Below are 19,744 nucleotides of genomic sequence, written 5' to 3'. Positions count from 1 at the left end.
CACAATCACTACTGGCACTGTCACAGCTCACAATCACTACTGGCACTGCCACAGCTCACAATCACTACTGGCACTGCCACAGCTCACAACCACTGCTGGCACTGCCACAGCTCACAATCACTACTGGCACTGTCACAGCTCACAATCACTACTGGCACTGTCACAGCTCACAATCACTACTGGCACTGCCACTGTTCGCAATCACTACTGGCACTGCCACAGCTCACAACCACTGCTGGCACTGCCACAGCTCACAATCACTACTGGCACTGCCACTGTTCACAATCACTACTGGCACTGCCACAGCTCACAACCACTGCTGGCACTGCCACAGCTCACAACCACTGCTGGCACTGCCACAGCTCACAATCACTACTGGCACTGCCACTGTTCGCAATCACTACTGGCACTGCCACAGCTCACAACCACTGCTGGCACTGCCACAGCTCACAACCACTGCTGGCACTGCCACAGCTCACAATCACTACTGGCACTGCCACAGATACCCGCCCGCTTTACTAACACTTGTCAAAGCAGCACATATATGGAACCTTCAGTGGAACCGCGGGTTTCTCAGCTGTGCAGCCAGTTACCAAAGTGCAGGCCTTCTGGTGTCTGCAGGCCTTCTGGTGTCTGCATATCAGTCTGATTAGACTACAGTAGTGTTTCCCAATCCAGTCCTCAGGGACCCACAGCTGGTCCTCGGTTTTGCTCCCTCCCAAGACTATCCATATTTTTGCTGCCTGGGAGGGAGCACAAAAGTGAACTGTCAGTGGGTTCCCCTGGAGTGGATGTGGAAACACTGGACTACAATGCGCTGCCACAAGCGTGAAGAAAAAGCGCAGCTGAGTGCATTGTTAACTGTTGTTACTATTTGGCTTTACAGTACAGTATCTGATATTCAGAAATCAAACAACTGATTACAAAACAACTAATTACAAGTTAAAATGGCATTCTCCCTTGAAACCAAAGATAGTTCAGGTTTGCATTTACAATCCAAAGGAAAGATGCAGGTAAAAACATTTCATTTACATGTTTATTTCAAACAAAACAACTGACAAATCTGCAATTTTGCCTACTCAAACCACTAGACGTTTACTGCAGCATTTGAAACCTAATTAGTCACTCAATACTCCAGGCCATTCCGATCCCGAGTACAGATTCTTAAGCACTGCGCCGCCTGGTGCACATGCACTGCACACAATCGGCCAGTCAGTCACCTTCATGGCATGAGGACAACCTGCTCTGCCCTAAAGGGCATTCTACCCACCCATCCCTCCAGGCTGGAGCTATGAGACATTAACATCCAACCAGGTGCATATTTGCTTAAGAAAATTAGCCCCTGCTTTGTGCAGCTGTATGTTTCTGAGAGTTTGGACCCTGGTCTCCACTGTCTATATGTAAAAATACGCACATCCCTCTTTTAAACTTCCTACAGTCCACATCTTGGCCACATCGGCACACGGGGGGGTCATACCACCCTGTGACAGACAACGGCTACACATCCTCCGCAGCATCCGTGGCTTCAGGAGTGACTTTTCATATGTGAAAAACGCCCAAATAAATTGATGGTTTGAAGGGAACGGTATGTTATAAACTGGCCTGCCATAAAATTCAGGCTGGAGAAAGTGGGGGGCTGTGTGTGTGGGGGTATGAGGCGAAAAGACATTCGGACAGAGTGACGTACACTCGGCTCACATGGCCCAAGAATAAAAGTTGCCCAATATCTTACCTCGTAAATCTTTTAGGTTTTGGTTATCGCCTCAAACCGCTGAGAATGCAGGAACTCCGTTCCGTTTTCCAGTTGCTACTCGGCCGTAATTAGTGGTTGCCCCATACCAAGGCTGTGAGTAAGGGAAGCCCCCCAAAAGGGAAACACTACAGAGGGGCAGAGCTGGAGAGGTTTGGTTTGGGGGGGGCACAGTGGCTTCCAGAAAAACTTTCTCCCGGAGAAGCTGCTGCCAAGTCTGTCTGCCTGACACCAGATGCGTCGGAGAAAGTGCTTCACGGCGCAACGCTGACGGCAGGCAGAGGGTTTGCCCCGCTGATGCCTGAGCCAGTCAGGCTGGGGGGGACTGCAGAGAAGGAAGGAGGTGATTTCATGGACGTTCACCGCTCCTAGACAGTGGCCACTCACAGCCACAGCTCTGTCTGGCTGACACTTCAGAGGCAAAGCGAAGACTTTAGACTGGAACTGAAAACTGCGCTGCTTTCCCAGCATGTCTCCAATTAAAACAAACCACACTCTTTTTCACTATATATTATTGGTCCTTGTGGATGTCAAACAAGCCAAGACAAAGATGCAGGTGCAACTATGTGAGTGAGAGCTCCCTCCCTGCGAACAGCAAAGGTATACGGGCAGGTAAACGCAATAAATTTATAACGCTATAAATTTAGTAGATGAGTCAACCAACCAAACTGTATCAAATCACAAACTGGATTTCGTGTATCTCCAAAGTCTCTGAACACTCTGGATTTGTGCTTCCATGTTGAGCTATTCCCCCATGATCAGTTATTATGCCCCCCTTCATGAACACTTACACTCCAGTGGAGTGCACAACAGGATTAATAAACTGCAGGTTCTGTTTTGTTACACAACCGTTAGCAAAGGAAACCAAATGTAAAATATCCATGCTATGTTTTGGCCACTGCGTCACTGCGGTCGGCACGCAGCTCGCGCCGCAGCTCAGATCCTGCCATCTGCTTTTCTGTGATAAGGTAGCGATTTATCAGCTCTCTCCTGGCTCCCCACCCCTGATTAAATGCTTCCAGTGACTGGGATCAATCAGGAAAATCTCCCTTAAACCTTAAGTGTTTTTCCTGAGATCGGAGTCTCATTTTCTTCCTGAACAGGCTTATGAAACCAGCATGTAGATGCTGCACATAGCTGTGGTACGCGGCCAGGGTGGGGGCAGGAGGATTATGCTGTGTTTGCTGAGGGCACCCAGTTGGGAGAGGGGTGGGACGGCTGTGATTGCATGAGGGCCCTTGTAAACTGGAGACCCCATTATCGTTCAGCTTGTTGGGGTCTCCCTGCCGACCATCTCCTGGCGGTTCCCACAGCCTGCCGCACCGGGGACGGCGCGTGACGCGACTTCAGTGCCACGGGGGGAAGTTTCACTAAACAAAGGGAGCCTGTGTGCTTCGCAGGCAGCCGTGGAGGGATTTATACGGCCACGCAGGAGCTCGGGAAACCATACACTCATGCTGGGGTTAGGAAAAGCCAAAGCTTTTACTAATGCGTGGGCATGCAGCTGTGCCACTGACACGAGGAGGGGGCAGGAGTACTGAAGCATTCACCAGCCTCCAAAAGTTATCCTTAATGCCACCAAATCCATGGATTTGTGTTGCTTACTGTTTTGCCGCAAAGATGCAATGCAGTACCTCTGTCCCCACTTAAACCAGAATCTGCCCAGTAGCCACCGTAAAGTGATCCAGGCTCTCCTGTCAGTGAAGTGTGACGCCCCTTCGTCTTACAGAAAAGCAGAAGCTGCCATTTCGGAGATGCACTGGGGCCAAGTGGCGGGGTGGGGTGGTTTGGGGGGTGGAAGGCATTACAAAGATTAGGTCTGGGAGGACCATGAAGAATGAGTGCTTTGCCAGAGGTGACAAGGAGCCAGGTAGCATCACCTGGGCTGTGGAGATGGGACCTCCCCTGAGCCACGCGGCTGTGATCAGCAGTTAGCAGTAGCTCCTCCCTCACAATGGGGCTCATTACTCCCAAAAGCCAGGGACCAGGCCCAAGTCCCAGGGGAGAGGAGGGGGGGGAGGGGGGTCTTCCCACTGACAACCTTCTGTTTTTGAAGCAACCATGAAAAGAGAGGAGGGAGAACCCAGGTGAGGTATGTTTGCCTGGGTGTTGCTGAGCTGTTGCCATGGTATCCCTCCAATCCGACTGAGGGCTACATCATCCAGAAGTCGTCCCTGACTGACACCCAGCCCCAACATGTGGGCTTGGTAAAATTACTCAAGACACGCTTCTTCCCATAACACTGACTGCAATGAAGGACATGTAGCTTGTCTGAACCCTAAACAGAATCTGTGCCTGTGTTAAGAAGGTTGTTGGTTCCAATCCCATGCTTGGTGGTGTAATAATTTCACTGGTGCCCCCTTGAGCAAGGTACTCAAACCCAGCTGCTCCAGGGTCCCTGTTCTTTCTCCCCATGCGTCTTACTGCTAGGAATAAATCAAGGAATATGCCCTGAACCGACATTTGCACATATACAGGTATATTATCAGAGAATGATCAAGTATGGAACTCTAAAAAGTTACAAATATGAACCTGCATATTAACGGGCCATAAGTGTGACTGGGAAGCGCCTTTCCTGTGTGCGCATTATCCTAGTCAGAGTGAGTGAGAAAACCTCAGCCTGTGCCCGTGGCAGAAACCGTGTGCAAGCACTCAGCTGCCTGGCCAACTGTCAAGCAGCTCGGGACTTACGAACCTCCAAAGATATTCCACTCGAAAGTGAATAGTTTGTGAGTTAAATCACAGCGGCAAAAGAAACAGACACGCACACACAGAGGCGTGCACACAGAAGTGCCATCGCCGTCTGGAACATCCGCAAAGCGGTCTGAGTCAGACGGCGTTCTTGCGTCAGACGACTGACCTCTGCTGTGCTCTTCCCTGAATCACGGTGGGTTTACCGCTCAGGACTATCTGAGATCACCCTAACGGTGACCACACAGACTGCTTGCCAATACAGCTCAGCAGGCTGTCCCACCTGAGGCAGGAGGTGCTGCAGCAGTGTATGGACTGGATAGACAAATCAACAGAAGCTCAATTCCCTTAAAAAAAAAAATTGGAGTCTGGAGGTCCCCGAGGACTGGTGTGAGAAACGCTGTTTAAAGTTTCGTGGCTGTTCAACTTCAGACACCTTTCTAAAGCTACTATGTTCCAGTACAGCTAATCGAGAAATGAGAAAAGGGCCCCCCTACTGTCTCCTACCAGTAGGAGTTTTTGGGGGAAAACATATACCCTGCTTCACCAGGTCTGTCGCCTAAAATACCGGCCTAATAAACGTGACTAACTGGAACAATGAGAGGGACAGCAAAGTACATGCAACTAGCACGATGAGGAATACGCTGAAACTACTGCACTGGCAGCAGAGACATGAATGTGTTAAAGGCATTTAAAAAGAAAAAAATCTTACCTTTAAATGTTCTGCCAGTTGTTTTATCCTAGATATGAAATTATATTCTTATAAGTGAGTTATGGGAGACTACAACACCATTAGTGAATGCTATATATACAACTGTTTTTTACTATTGCAATTTAAGTCAGCTGGTGTGCACAAATGCATGAGTGAATTCTCATTCCTGACCTTCAAACTAGTCTATCTACTGGCTGCATGGTGTTTTTACTATATCATATTTTTATTTTACTGCGTTATATCAAGCCAAATTTCTTCTGCTGGTGGGGACCATTAATCAGTGAGAGCTGCGGCTTTTCTGAACGCAGTTCCTCCGGTGGGCCTTAAAAAGCCAGCTTTCCCCGCTTTCCTTTCCCGCAACTGACCTGTGTTGGAGCGCACATGGTCTGACAAGGGCGGCTGCCTTGAGCCGGCCGTGGTGAATGACACGGCCGCGAACAGGGCCGCAGGATTCTGCCATACAGAACATGAACTGGACCATGGGGACACATCGACTCAGATACAATTACTCATAACCGTGCACGTCACACGTGCAAATACACAGGGTGTTTCCCAATATGCCTACTTGACCGTACTCGTGCTCTCGCGTACCCGTTTTATGTCATCTTCCATTGCCAAAGACCAGTTGCAATACTAAGATAAGAAGTACAGGGGACGGTAAACATCCCTGGATGTCGTTCTTGCCCCAAATATCAAGGATGCATTGATTGCATCCTCACCAAACGAGACCAATCCCATGATTCAGTGCACTCCAACTTCATTCTTTGCATTGTTGGTATTGAGAAAAAACCACAGTCCCTTCTCAGGAATCATCCTGAGCTGACAGAACTCCATCCTATGGAGCAGAGGCATAATGATGATGAATATATTCTCCATTCCATAACACATGCTCTTTGCCAGTGTTTACATCATAATTAGCCGGAAGTCACACCTCAGATTAACAGGGCCCCACTGGCTGAACATCAAATCCAGCAATCTCTCATGGAAACTGCAATTAATTAACAAATCAGCAATTCCAGAGAGAAAAAAAACAGTGAATTTTACGAAAACAGAAAACCTCAGTCTGCGCGTTCCATTGATGTATGAGGAACCACAGTCAAAGGTTTATAAATGACCATAAAATTTTAAAACAGAATAATCCAAGAGCTGTTAGAAACCAGTGAATTGTTCACGTTTCTGGATTCAGCTGGCATCCATCCGTGAACAGCAGAGCAGGACGGTTTACGGGACAGAGACAGGTGCTTTACCTGAACCACTGGGTGGCCCCCAGATGGGGCTTTGACGGCACCACGGCTGCCCTCCGTCTCATAATGGGCCCGGTGGTGTGACTTGGGCTGCATCTCTATCTGCAGGTTGTATGGACCGGAGCAGGAGGGCAGCTGCCAGTCCAGTGCAGGGAGGGATGGACTGTGGAGGATAGAGTAGGCAGAAAGAGTGAGAAGATGGAGAGGAGAAGTGAAAAACAGGAGAGATAGATAGATAGATAGATAGATAGATAGATAGATAGATAGAGAACTAACTGCCAGCTTGTGCTACTACAGTCAGAAATACTGCAATACACAAAGCATATAGAAATACAAAATTAGTCATATGACAAATTCTGTCATGCCATGACTGACAATTCAGAACCACTAAGTAGAAATGACTTTATAGCAAGAATAAACATTGCACTTGTGTAATTCTTGTATAACTATCCTCTCATTCTAATTTCAGTTCCTGACATACTGTAATTGGAAGAATGGAACAGTTGGAAGAATAGCATAAATTAAGAATTAAGAAATATTAATATAAAAAAAATATATGAAACTGGAAGTTTTGTTGAGGTTTGTAGTAATAAAAATACTCCTGTGCTGGAGATCTGTTTTGTGACATAAAACAGAACATGAAAAGACGTCTCTGTAATCCGTCTGGACATTTCAGTGTTTTGTTGACCCAAAATGAACCAATTTCCTGCCGTCTTTATGACCATAGTCAAATCATTACATCACATTGGCAGTATAAATGGTTGCCTTGGCAGTATCAGGCAATGCAAAAGCTCCGCCCCTCCCTGGCTCAACCCCCCGCCCCCCACCCCCCCGCCAACTTGTCAGCATCACTTCCTGTCTGAGGTTATCTTGATCAAACACTTGATTTCCTACAGGAAAGTGTGCCGGTGGCAGAAAAACTCAACATAATCGAGAGGCAAAGAAAAATTAAAAAAACTTGTATAATAAAATAAGAAATTTATGCCAATGAAGTAAGTGTGTGCATGTGTTTGTGTGCGTTTCTACAGCAACTACTGCAAAATATATCACCCCTCCCTGAAAATTTGATTTATGAAATGTTCTGAACTTCAAAGAAAATCCTGTGTATGACTGTGGCATTTGTCCCCTGAGTGTAAAACGGCATTACAATAAGATAAGCAAACATGGATATTTTTAGAAAGTGAAAAAAGATTAATTCTTGGATCCGTTCTCGTCTGTGGGAAGTGTGGGGTGGATCTTGATTTTGATACATGTAATAAATTGTGCGGAGACACAAACAGCCCTCCACTTTAACACTGTACACTCACGGTATAACATGCAAAAATGACCCTGAACATATTTTTATATATATAGACTTGCTTTGATTTTGTCCAAAAGCTCAGAACATACTGATTGCCATTTGGATAAACGTTTTGACTCCTCTTTCTGCCTGTGCACAAATATGCATCCAGAGCCAGAGTGGGCATGCAAACAGTAATATTTACATGCACGTACACCCATGACTATGTGTGCATGCCTACCTGATGAAGGGTTTTGGCTTTGACCAAGAGTAGGAATACTGGGGCACATCAAGAAACCCTCCACTGTAGTTCTCTTTCTTGAAGGGCAGTCGAGGGCTTGGGTAATCTTCTTGGGTTTCGCCTAGGATCAGCTCCTCACCTCCAGACTCCACCTTCAGACTCATGCCTGGGCCAGACTCCTGGTTGGTCCTCCTAGCCTTGAGAGGGATGCCCTCTGAAATGTCACCGGCGCCATCGGTGCTTAGAGCATTGATGGCCGCGACAATGGCTGAGTTGGTGTACCGGTTGGTGTCCGGTGGCCAGGTGTCATCCCCAGCCCCGAGGCAAGGTGAGCCCTGCGGAGAAGGCGTGGCCGAGCGCGAGGCACGCCTACAGGGAGCCCCGCCCCCTGAGCCACTGAAGCTGTATTTGCGCTTTCCTCCACAAGGCGAGGTGGGGCGGGGAGAAGCGGCGGGCGATTGACGAGGTGAGCCGCCACCCAGGGCACAAGAGGCTAGCGAGGATGGGCCCTTGGGGGAGACGCAGGGCGACTGCCAGGGTGAGGTGGCTGGCGAGTTATCGTAGTTGTAAGAGAAGCCTGACTCATAGGAGGACGCTTCTGAGTGACAGCTCCGCGACGACAGGCTACTGGCAGGGCTCAGGCCACTTGGATCACGGTAGCCCTCGGTGCTAGGCAGGGTAAGCATCACTGCTGAGCTCAGCTGCCTGCTCACCGGCAGCCGACTCTCCTTTACGTCGTCCTCTGCCAGCTGCCCATAGGCCGTGATCTCGATGCGAGGGCTCTCCAGGGTCGGGCCTCCATTGGGCCGCAGGCCAGGCGACAGGTAGTAGCTGGAGACTCCGGTGTCTTCCAGCAACCCGTAGGCTGCCTGGTGGCAGGAGGACACAGAGATGACAGGACTGGGTGCCAGGCCATGGAACTGGGAAGACAGGCAAGGATTCCCTACACCAAGAGGCAGGGACATGCTGGCATTCTGGGAATAGCTGAAAGCATCTGAAAAAAAAAAGAGGGCCTGTTAAATCCACACAGACGCCAGAATATTTTAATTGTTATTTATTTAAGAATGTCAAGTTTTCCAGTTGTAGTGGATTTCCACCAAAGTGGGTCATATTCTGTTGGGTTATTTGGGGGTCATGACACATCTACCACCCTGACACCACAAAGGGTTTTTTTTTTACCTGTTAAAATACTTAAGACTTGCAAAGATCTTACTTGAGTGATTTGAACAAAAAAAATAGTCTAATTACCGGCTGCCTAGAATTTTTAGTATAATATTAGTACTATATTTAACTGCATGTGGAAAATACTGTTCAGTTTGCTGCAGATGAGAAAAAAAAAACGTGAAACCTCACCAGATCATGTCTTTGGAGGAGCAATAAAGCACAATTTCACTATATGATATCGAAACACCATCGGAAACGTCCATTTTTAAACACGTCAAAACCAAATTCAAATGGTTTTCCTTCACAACAAATTATTATATTGTTATACTGATTTGAATTTCTGAATAAGGATCATGTTTAACACTACGACACTGTATTGAATTATGAATATACTTCGTCTCACTGTTCTAAAGATTTCAAACTTTAGGAGTAAACTTTCACCGCCTTTTTATAACCACCCAGTGACAAACCACAAAATACGGGGGCAGGCGGTCTAAAATTAGTCTAATCTTGTGACTCTCAGTTTCCACTTTTGTTAGAGTTGAAACACAAGGCGCACTATTTCAAAATTAAAAATGAACATTAAAAAGTGATGTAAAAAGGCAGGACTGTCAAACGCCCGGTTCTGCTGCCCGGAGCAGCACCTGCCGCTCCTTCTGTCACGCTGTAGTTAAGCTGGTACGTAGCCGGTACCACATGAGACAGCCCCAATATTCAACATTTAGAAAAACAAACAAAAACATTTTTACTTTAATAGATGTTATACATTTTCACATATACATTTATATATTTTGTATACTGTATAGCTTTTCCATTGTTGCACTGTATAAGGTTTTACTGCTATATATTACATATGCTATCTCCTCCTCTTGTACCGTCCTTTTTGCTGCTGTAACAATGCAAACTTCTCAACTGTGTGATTATTAATAATAAAGGCTGACTTGTCGTATCTGTATTATAATAATAATAAAGGCTGACTTATCGTATCTTTATTATGCTGCTTCCCGTTGGCGGGTAGCACACCGAGCGCTCGCGCCCCGGCGCGGGTTTAAATCCCCGCGCACGCTTCCCCCAGCAAACGGCCGTCACTCTCCCGTCAGGCGCTTCCCCATTATTAGCAGCCGGAGGGTGCTGTGCCCCAAACGGCACCTCTACAGACCTTTACTCCTCGCAGGGTCCTCCTCTTGGCTGTATTCAAACAGAAAGTTAAAGTCAAATTCTGGTTCCTCATTGTCGGAGGTCATCTTTTAAAACTGAAGACTGTAAACGACGCCTTCTTTATTTCTTTACTTGACCCGACGGCAGAGCGCGGTTCGGCTCTACAGTGCGCTCCCTCCTGAGATCCAGTCCGTTATGCTGCAGCAGAGTCACAGCCGGACCGGCCTTCACGCGCTTGGCGGGCCGCTCGTGCTATCTTCGGCCTTTCGGGGCGACGTACACACCCACGCGCGTGGCGTGACTTTCACTCGCACGTGTATCCTATCCCACTACACACACACCCCATCGAGCGTCTGCGTTTCCGGGTCTGAGACACCCACGAAAGGCGAGGCACTGCGTCTGCCAACGTACTCTAACAGACGAAGAGGTATTTCAGACATCACAAGTCAAAAGTGACGGGTTTATGTAGTTGGAATAGAAAAAGGGAATAAACTGAAATGTGTAGGTAAACTTGCACCAGAGATATTTAATACTCAAGCACACGCTAATAGCGACAAGGAAACCAAGAGCGCTTTAACCAGCCACGCTTGATGGGCGTGCTTCTGTTTTAAGAGCTCCCATGTAAACGCATGTTTAAAATAGTAGGTCTCCAGCATCCGACTTATGATTGATGAATTCGGTTTTTTTTTTCCACCACGTCACTGTTTTGCATCTTGTACTCACTGTAGTTACCCGAGCCAAAACACTTCAAGAATAACCCTCGTACAAATATAGAGCGACAGCGCTGGAACACTCTGACAGACACGTCTGCGGGAACCTCATAAGTGAAATGCCCTTGGAGCCCGTGTGCAGTTGAGGGAAACTAATCACAGGTTGTGGCTGTCTGCTTGTGGTCCAGTCACTCGTCACCACAGAGGCAGAGGCAAGGAGAAAGTTGACGGGGCTCAGCATCCCGCTGGCGTCAGCATGGTGGAAATACCGGGTGGAGGGCTGCACCCACCAGCGAATCCAGCAGCGCTGCCACGACTTGGGTCTGTTATCGATTATGGCACAACTTCTTTACAGATGATTAGTGATTTTTCGCTCGACTCCTCGGTAAATAAAGACGGTTGGATAAGATACAACGATTGTAGTGGACTCATGTTTACAAATAAATACCCCTGTTTGCCACCCCATTCTGAAATTAATATATAGGAACTGTATTATCTTTTGGTGACGTTTTATAAGTGCACATATGAGATCATATTATTGTTATTATTATTATTATTATTATTATTATTAACAGGAGCAGAGACACATAAACAATAACAGTAGTACTGTTATTGTTTATTTATTAACACAGAGATCTAGAATCATCATTTTCATCACATTTTGCCCCCTCGTATAGGATTTAAAAAAAATGTGTTATACACCTGTAGCCTCTACAAGTTTGCGAATTCTGTATGGTGCCCAGTACAGATTACCCGGTAGGCAGTGCTGTAACGTTGGCTACATAACCCATCTTCATTTTTGATACAATCGGTTGCATGAATACTAACTGCTGGCCAATTTAGTGTTTACAGGATGCTACTATAGAATGCATGGTTCATAGGCTGGGGCTCCCGAAGCCCCTCCCCCGTAGTTTCATCCACTTCCCAATTGGTCAGCTTGTAAATGCAGGCGCGAATGAAACAAGACCTTCTGTCACAAGGGAGTATTCGCTTAGTGATTATTATTGCATGTATTTGTGTGCTTCCATTATACAGCCGGACAGCACACACTAATTGTTTATTTACTTTTCAGGCGGTAGTTTTGCACAAGTCAGTGACACCCGTATGGCTTGAATTCAGAGTAAACGTTGCATTTATAGTAGTGATCATGACAGGATCTGAAGCACAAACCCTTGGCACAGCAGCCTTTAAACCGAAGTACACACTGGTGTCTCGACTTAAGACTTAAGACACGGCTTCACAGCACAGTCCCTGTAGCCTAATCAGCCTTCATCTATATGTATAAGACGCACATTGGCAGTCACCTGGAAAGTAGCCTACATTGCGTTGCGAAGCACAAAAAACCTAGAAAACCGGACTCGGCAACCCAGTAATATCGAGTTCCACGGCCACTGGTATATTTGCTTAACAATATAACAACTTTCAACCTGTCACTTAAAGAATACGGGCTACAGCTGGGAAAACCACAATACGAGAGAGAATTCGATAACAAAGTGAAGCATGGGCTAAAAAGCTGATTACCTTCTTCAGCCGACTTCATGTTGGCGGCGAGAGACGGGAGAAAGAGCAATCCCGTTTCCTTTCCCACAGCCTGCGGAGCAAGTGGTCCGAAGTTGAACTTGGAGGAGACTCGCAGACAGCGATTATCCTGCATTCAATTAGCGACAGGTTGGCGTTTTTCGCAGGCGAAGATGTCGATATTACAAAGTAATTTCTGATATCAAAAAAATGAAAAAAGAAATGACACCATTTATCCTGCTACAAATTAAGAAAAAAAAACCTGGAAAGTCTGGATAAAGTGAATGTAAAACGGTTTTGTCCACACTATTACAGTGTCAGATTATTCAAAGCACTTTGTGACAGCAGAGCGATACTTTCATATAAAATGCAAAGAGAATTTGGCAGTAGGTGAAAAGTTAGATTTATTCTAAATGAAAAGTAACCGCTCCCGCTCCTGAGAAGGAATTGTTCGGTGTTTTTTTCTCTGTCTGCTAATATTGTCATTCAGATTTCTAGTGACTCTGGGTTTGCGTGACGCAGAGCTTGTCAAGGAGGTAGACGGCTGCCTTTTTAAAGCTGGAAAACACCTCCGACGAGCAGATCCGCCCCTTTCCAGCAGTGACGCTGGGCTCGGCTTCGGACGCGGAGAGCCGAGGTAGTGCGACGATCGCTGCCCTGGGATTCCAGCTGCAGACGTGGGAGCGGGGCGGGCGGAGCGCCACTTTGTCTATTTACTTTGCTGATTTGAAACGTTTCACTGCTTTGTTTATCTTGTTCACCCGTTTGTTTATGCCGAGATTGGCATGCTTAAATAAACATATGACCTTGCTAATTAACTAAGCTTACAAACAAAAAGTCCAATATCACACAATATACATAGGCAGTATAATCATCTGTAATTTTATGGGAGAATAATATTGTTAGGACACATACAATGCGGGGATCACTATCAGTCACAAGATTTCTGTTCAACTTTCTTCCCAATACTTTGCCGTCTTATAATATATGACGCAGTACTAAATTTTTTTTTTTTAAAGTGCACGATAGAGGTATGTTTTTTTTTTAAGGAAACAATTTTCCCTTTTGTAAAATCTTGTTTTGTTAAAAATCTTGTGCAATGAGCGCCCAACAATAGACCGACTGACGCCAGTTCAGCGCTGAGAAATTAGCGCTGTACTAGGTTATATGTCATAAGGGTCGGTCTAGGAATTTATAATTAGTCCGTTTGAATGATCTACAAAATAATTAGTAAAGAAAATGAGCGAGTAGCGAAGGTATTTGCCCCAAGAATCTTAAGAGCAACTGGCAGAAGTAATAATCGAATATAACTAATCATCACCAGATTTCAGAATCAATTGAGAGCAAATTAAGCAGGCTTTAGCGCTGGGGATTCAGTCCTTAACCCATGAGTCGTCTTTTCGGTTTTGCGCAGCATGCGTTTATACTTCTTAAACCAAGATTTCCTTCATGGCCAAGCTGTACTGCCCATCCCACCGTTGCCATTCTGAGTGGTTTGTGACGTTGTATTTCTAAATAGGTCTTTTAATTAACATATTTCCTCATTGTTACAAACAAATCGAATTGATATTTTTTTATTGTTGCTGGCTAAATATTTCTTTCGGACCTAGAGGCTGGTTTGTATGAATTAACGCGTGCTTAACTATAGGCCTATATTTTAACAATTGAAAAATACATTGTTTCATACAGAACCATTCATAAACAGTTAATGCGGTCTTCCAGTGAGCCCTGTTATCGGTGCAGATGGTTCAGATTGAGAGCATCTGTTTTTAAAAGAGGCTAAGAGTAAACACGCATTCAGGCTGCAACTTTCACTATACCTTTGGTTTAGCAAGAGTTGGAGTCGCACTGATTCACACCCAGGTTAACTTAAGCCGGGCGCGGAATGCAGTTGGGGAAAGTGAGTGGAGAGCGGTGGTGTCCAGTGAATGCGGAAGCATCAGTCCAGCGGCGCAGAATGATCGCGCTCCAGATGCGGTCCCCCGCGGTCGCCAGTGCACCTCAGACCTTAGCAGTGCAAATCAATTTAGTGGCACCAAGTATTGCTATATTACACTATAACTGCTACACACACTTGTGACAAAGAGGGGTGCTGATCCAGTGACCATTATCTACTCAGGGTTGTTGCTAACCAGAAGCAGGCTCACACAGACTTAAAATATTACAGTCGGATGACCCCTTTGTCGGGTATGACTCAAATAATATAGATTACTATGTATTAAGACCAATTCCATGGTATTTATATAAACAGCAAAAGCAGACTTAAAAAGTAACCCTATATCTGTAAATTTTCATACAAGAGACTAATGGTTTCTACCATCCATACATTCCACTTTATTTGGTTGTTTTTTTAAGAACATTACATCAGTTACGGTATGATAAATTGTTACAATATACCGGTAGGCTAATAGGGGTACTTGTATACTGTACCTATCCGGAAATTGAATGTTTTTTTTTCTTTTCCTAATACTCCTGCTGCAAATACAGTATAGTGCTTTTAAAGTTATTTCCATATGACTGCAATTATAAAGACATCGCAGGACTTTAAAGAAGTGTACATTTAGGTTATTGAACGCCCAGGCGTCTGTGCCAATTCTTGTATAACTCCCCATCGCTGAAGCATTGTAACAGCGTAGAAATCTCTCCGGAGTCACTGGCTCACGGTTTCCCTACAGAACACAGACTGTGATGACTGTTAACTTGAATGGCCATAACGAGTGTTTTTGTAAGCGTTGCAGTTCGGAACCGATCTAATCTTGGACAAGGTGCGTGGCATGGTGTCATTTAAAATGGTGATTAATGTCCTTGATAATTATTATTAATGATAACTGCAGGTGCTTCTGGTTCAGACGTAAAAAAACAGTAATAAAACAATATTAAATAAACAAATAGTGTCATGTACTTAGAAATCAAATTATTGCACGGTTTAAGTTGATTTACTAGCCTCATATTTCCATTTTGCCTGATAGTTCACCAATTTCAATGTACTTATTTTAACTTTGTGAGCATGGTGGCTCATTGGCTAAGCCCGCGACCCCATGCTGGGGTTCTAGAGCTGGCCCATTCTGCCTGTGTCCATGTAAGTACCCTGATTTCCCCGAACAATCCCAAGACACATGGCTTAGTTGAACTTGTGTTTTTAAATTGTCTGGACTTTCTCTGTGTTATGGTGATGTTATGGACTGACATCCTGTGCTGGGTGTGTCACACTTCCTAGAATACGCCCCAGGCTCAGTGCAGCCCTGAATTAGATAAGCAGTTATAGAAATTGATGTATCTCTTTTGATCCAAAGTGACTTATAATTACAGTGATTCCCCGCCTATCGCGGAAGCTACGTCCCAGACCCATCAGCGATAGGTCAAAATCCGCGATATAGAAAGACCATATAAATAAACATATTTTTTTAATATAGTTTAAGCCTTAAAATACCCCTCCCACACGCTTTAAACACATGCAAACTTATTAAAGCACACTTTGTAAACACATATGATATGTGGATGTCGGGCTAAGGATATGAGTAACATAATAATAATAATATGTGATGTTTATATATACATCGGGGAGAACTGTGACGCGTCGGGGGACAATCCGCGATATAGCGGGGTCACGATAGCGATATGCCGTGGGATCACTGTATATCCATTTCTGCACCGGAATCTTATACTGAAGCTAACTTGCCTCAGTAACTTGTTGAAGTACTCCTGAGATTTGAACCAAACACTTTTGGGTTATGAGCCCATTTTTTTTACTACTACACTGCCAGTGGCTATTTTTAAAAAATATTATTCTCCAAGTGTTAATGACTTTGGATTGTTAATGATTATTTTTAATGGGATGTAATTCATGGCCTTGTGGCGAAGGGCAGGGACGGATTATGGGTTGTGTGGGCCCCTGGGCAAAACGTTCGCGAGGGCCCCCCCCCCCCCCACCACCACCAGCACCACCACCACAACCACCACAATTCAAGGGCCCTTGGCAGCCAAACGCCCTCCCTCCATGTTTCCATCAGAGGCCCTATAGGGTCAGGGGCCCTTGTAGGCAGAGGATCAAAGAATGTAGGCCCTCTAAAATAGACAAACGAAAATACATTGTTGATAAGCGTTGCAAATTGTTTTGGGCTAGGGGCCCCACGGGCCCCCTGCACCCCAAGGGCCCCTGGGCAGCGGCCCCGCTGGCCCGGTCCGTAATCCGTCCCTGGCGAAGGGCTGCCACGTGTAGCCAGCTAGCTTGTGGGGCGCCGAGAATCTCTGCTGATTCCTCAAAATCTGATTGGGCGGCAGCTGGAGGACGGCGCACACAGGTCAACCGGGATCCATGAGCAACATATTCTGAATGATTTTTTTAAATGCTTGTAGTGGTCAAATAGTCCTTCTGCGGCGATGAAATCAGGCCTTGCCAGTGACTGTGACAAGGACCAGAGGTTCCAGATTTCGTTAGCATCCCACGACTGCGCTTTCAACCTAAGCACTTATATTCTTTGTTTATTTGAGTTGAATATAATGTGTTGGTGTCATGTTACGTGATGTTAGCCTGTAGCACATGCTTTTATCTAAAGTGTCCAACACGTTTCACACTCTCATTGTAGCCCGTGAGGCTTTTCACTGCGCACTTCTGTGTCTGATGTTCAGGATCCCTTGCTAAAGGACCCTTAACCCATAACTGCTACCAGTTCTTGTTGGATTTTCACTGCGGAGCTCTGTATCAGAAGATCACATGCGTGCACAGTGTTTGGTGCGAGGACTCAGCAGTAGGTCTTAAAGCTTCACAGCAGCATCCTCTCTACTCTTGAGGGTGTCAAACAGCTTGCCCAGGTCACTGAGTCCTCCATTCCTACTGCTCTCACTGTAGCTGCAATCTTCCTTCCTCTGTGATACCACTGTATTCACTGACCGCAGGTTTGAAAATACATTTCTCACAATCGAGCATGAAATGACCAAATATTTAGTGTCTACAATTGGCTGAGTTACAGAAAGTGAAAAGCAATAAAAAATATCATTTACAAGAACAGACCGTTCAGTGCTACGAAGTCCCGCTTAAAAGCTAAGTGATGTTTTAAACTAATAAATTATTCAGTCTTCTTCAGGTTTCACAGATGTATGTTTTCCTCTTTAGCTGCATGGGATGCTTTTTCTGGTGTTTTCTTCTATAATCTACTATGCAGATATTTTATGGAAAAATCTTCAAGTTTGACACTTCAGTCATGCTCGCTTCGCTATAAAGATCATTTCCACCAGAATTCTCTTCATGTTCTTTGCAGAGATTTCCTTTAGGGCAAAATTAGGAGCACAATTAGCACTTACGAGGTCAAAAGTTTATGTCCTTAATTAATATCTACTATTTTTTTCTTAGGTGGGTTGCTGATTATTAACTCAGAACACCATCACTAATTTTTAGGTGAGACAGTAGGCCTGCAGAAATCATTAAGTCCTGTGGTGTGTGAGAGGCTGATGTGTCATCACGTACACCCTCGCCTTTGGCTCTGAGTCACTGGGCCAAAGTGCGTACCCTGATGCTCTCGGGCCGAGAACACACAGCCACATGTCGCTGCTAACTCACACCCTCTGTTTCCCAGCGGCCCACCCATCAGGTTTCGCCACGTGTGGGACATCATCCAAGCGCCCCGACGGGGGAAGGCCTCCTAGCAAAGAGGCTTTGCCGTGAAGCGGAGCCCAACTTCACGGCAATTTTCAGCTTTGGAACAGATTATATTTTATTTAATTCCTTTGAAAAGTTTATTAGGTTGGTATTGTTGCGAATTGAGTAATGATATGCTGTTATGAAACAGAGTGGTTTCACTTGCCTGCCTTGTGATTGTCACATCAAGGTTTATTATAATGATTTAAACCATGGGGGATTTGCCAAGTCCTTTTTACTGCCATGCCTCAGTCAGGCTGAAGTGCTTTAAAAAGCCTTTTATGCCGGCTATGGGACCAAGGTGGCAGGGCTTGCGGAGAGGTTCTGGGCTGGGTGGCTGCCCCAGCTTTTACTTACCGGTGGAGAACGCATGAAGAACTGCCTTGAGTCTTGAACTGCACATCAACACTAATGACCCCATAGCACTCCTATAGCACTCCTCTGGCACAACCCTATAGCACTCCTGTAGCACTCCTCCGGCAGAGTCCTAATATATTAATCAAAGTGCGAAGGCTAAACTGTGACGTTTTGGGAGTCACAGCCAGGGGAATTTCGTAACGGGAGTTTGATCTTCAGTCTCGTCGCCTTCATCTGCCCACAGCTTCCCTGACTCCTTTGAGCTGAGTTCCTCCGCTTCACTTCCTGAGCTTTTTCCTTTCCGAGACTCGGGTGCACCAGTGTATCAGGCTTTTCCTGGAGAACAGCAGACGCGAAACCAAAGAGAAGACAGCTTTCTGATTCTACTGGGGAATGATCTCACTGGTCTGGAGGCAGAAAAACCACCACACTTTGTTATCTTTGGTTCTGTCTGATCTCTCAGTCTCTTTATGTTAGCAGCTTGGTTAGGATGATCACCCGATCTCACTGTAGCCTAAAGAGCCACGCACCCCCCCCCCCCCCCATTATGTAACCCCCCCACCACACCACCCCTTGTGTTCAGCTATAATTCATTAGCATATTATGGCTGGTCCTGATGTTAATTCGAGTTGCCAAATTGCCCATAGGTGTGCATGTGTGCGTGAACGGTGTGCGACTGTGCCCTGCGATGGGTTGGCACCCGATCCTGGGTTGTTCCCTGCTTTGCATCCATAGCCTCTGGGATATAGGCTCCGGACCCACCATGACCCTGAACAGAATAAGTAGATAGAGAAAATGGATGGATGGATGTCTGGTCCTGAAGGACTGGGATCGGGGAAAAGATGGCACTGGGCCCAAGATACTGCCCAAAAAAGGCATCACCATGTACTGTGTCTCCATTACGGCACCACGGATTATGGCAGAGCGCGCTGCCTGTGGAACGCACTGGGAAGCAGGAACACCAGGATTCATCCAATCAAATCATTTACACATAATATTTCTGTTTTATTATGCATGCGACAGCACGGTCCGTCTGAAGTGTGAGGGGTGACGCTTAAATAACACTCATTCACCCTACTGGCATACGCTTTCTCCAACCACGACATCAGACGTTGTGGGTCTCTGACGTTCTTTCCGAAACATTTTACTAAAAGGAGCAGTTACTGGAACTTGAGCCCCACACTAAAACTAGATGGAGTTGATGCATTCATCACTCTTTTCCTTCATTATTTTTTTCGGTGATGTGGATGGTGCAGCAGTGGCTGCTGGGGGCAAGACCTGAGCT

The 19,744-nt window shown here is 45.8% G+C and overlaps 1 protein-coding gene and 1 long non-coding RNA gene across 6 annotated transcripts in view; one reads left to right on the top strand and one right to left on the bottom strand.

The window, feature by feature from the left end:
* Positions 1-13,014, bottom strand: part of LOC111845775 (nuclear factor of activated T-cells, cytoplasmic 1-like) — a 63,768-nt gene extending 50,754 nt beyond the window's left edge. Inside the window, exons 1-4 of one of the 5 annotated variants that reach the window (XM_072716894.1) lie at positions 10,372-10,437; positions 10,241-10,269; positions 7,918-8,911; positions 6,401-6,560 (exon numbers count right to left, since the gene is read on the bottom strand). In XM_072716894.1, the coding sequence (XP_072572995.1) occupies positions 6,401-6,560; positions 7,918-8,882 (1,125 nt within the window). In that variant the 5' untranslated portion in view covers positions 8,883-8,911; positions 10,241-10,269; positions 10,372-10,437. Of the gene's footprint in view, positions 1-6,400; positions 6,561-7,917; positions 8,912-9,932; positions 10,113-10,240; positions 10,438-12,470 lie in introns of those variants that run through there. The other 4 variants (XM_023815444.2, XM_072716893.1, XM_072716895.1 and 1 more) reach the window with 4 other exon arrangements.
* Positions 10,548-13,224, top strand: LOC140592721 (uncharacterized). Its single transcript, XR_011993166.1, has 4 exons — positions 10,548-10,666; positions 11,138-11,270; positions 12,540-12,617; positions 12,958-13,224. It is a non-coding gene; the product is annotated as an uncharacterized lncRNA (long non-coding RNA).
* The last annotated feature ends 6,520 nt before the right edge of the window (positions 13,225-19,744 follow it).

The sequence above is a fragment of the Paramormyrops kingsleyae genome, chromosome 9, assembly GCF_048594095.1.
Source record: "Paramormyrops kingsleyae isolate MSU_618 chromosome 9, PKINGS_0.4, whole genome shotgun sequence".
Taxonomy (NCBI): domain Eukaryota; kingdom Metazoa; phylum Chordata; class Actinopteri; order Osteoglossiformes; family Mormyridae; genus Paramormyrops; species Paramormyrops kingsleyae.
Note: the sequence above shows the minus strand (reverse complement) of the source record. Positions and strands in the feature narration are given on the sequence as shown.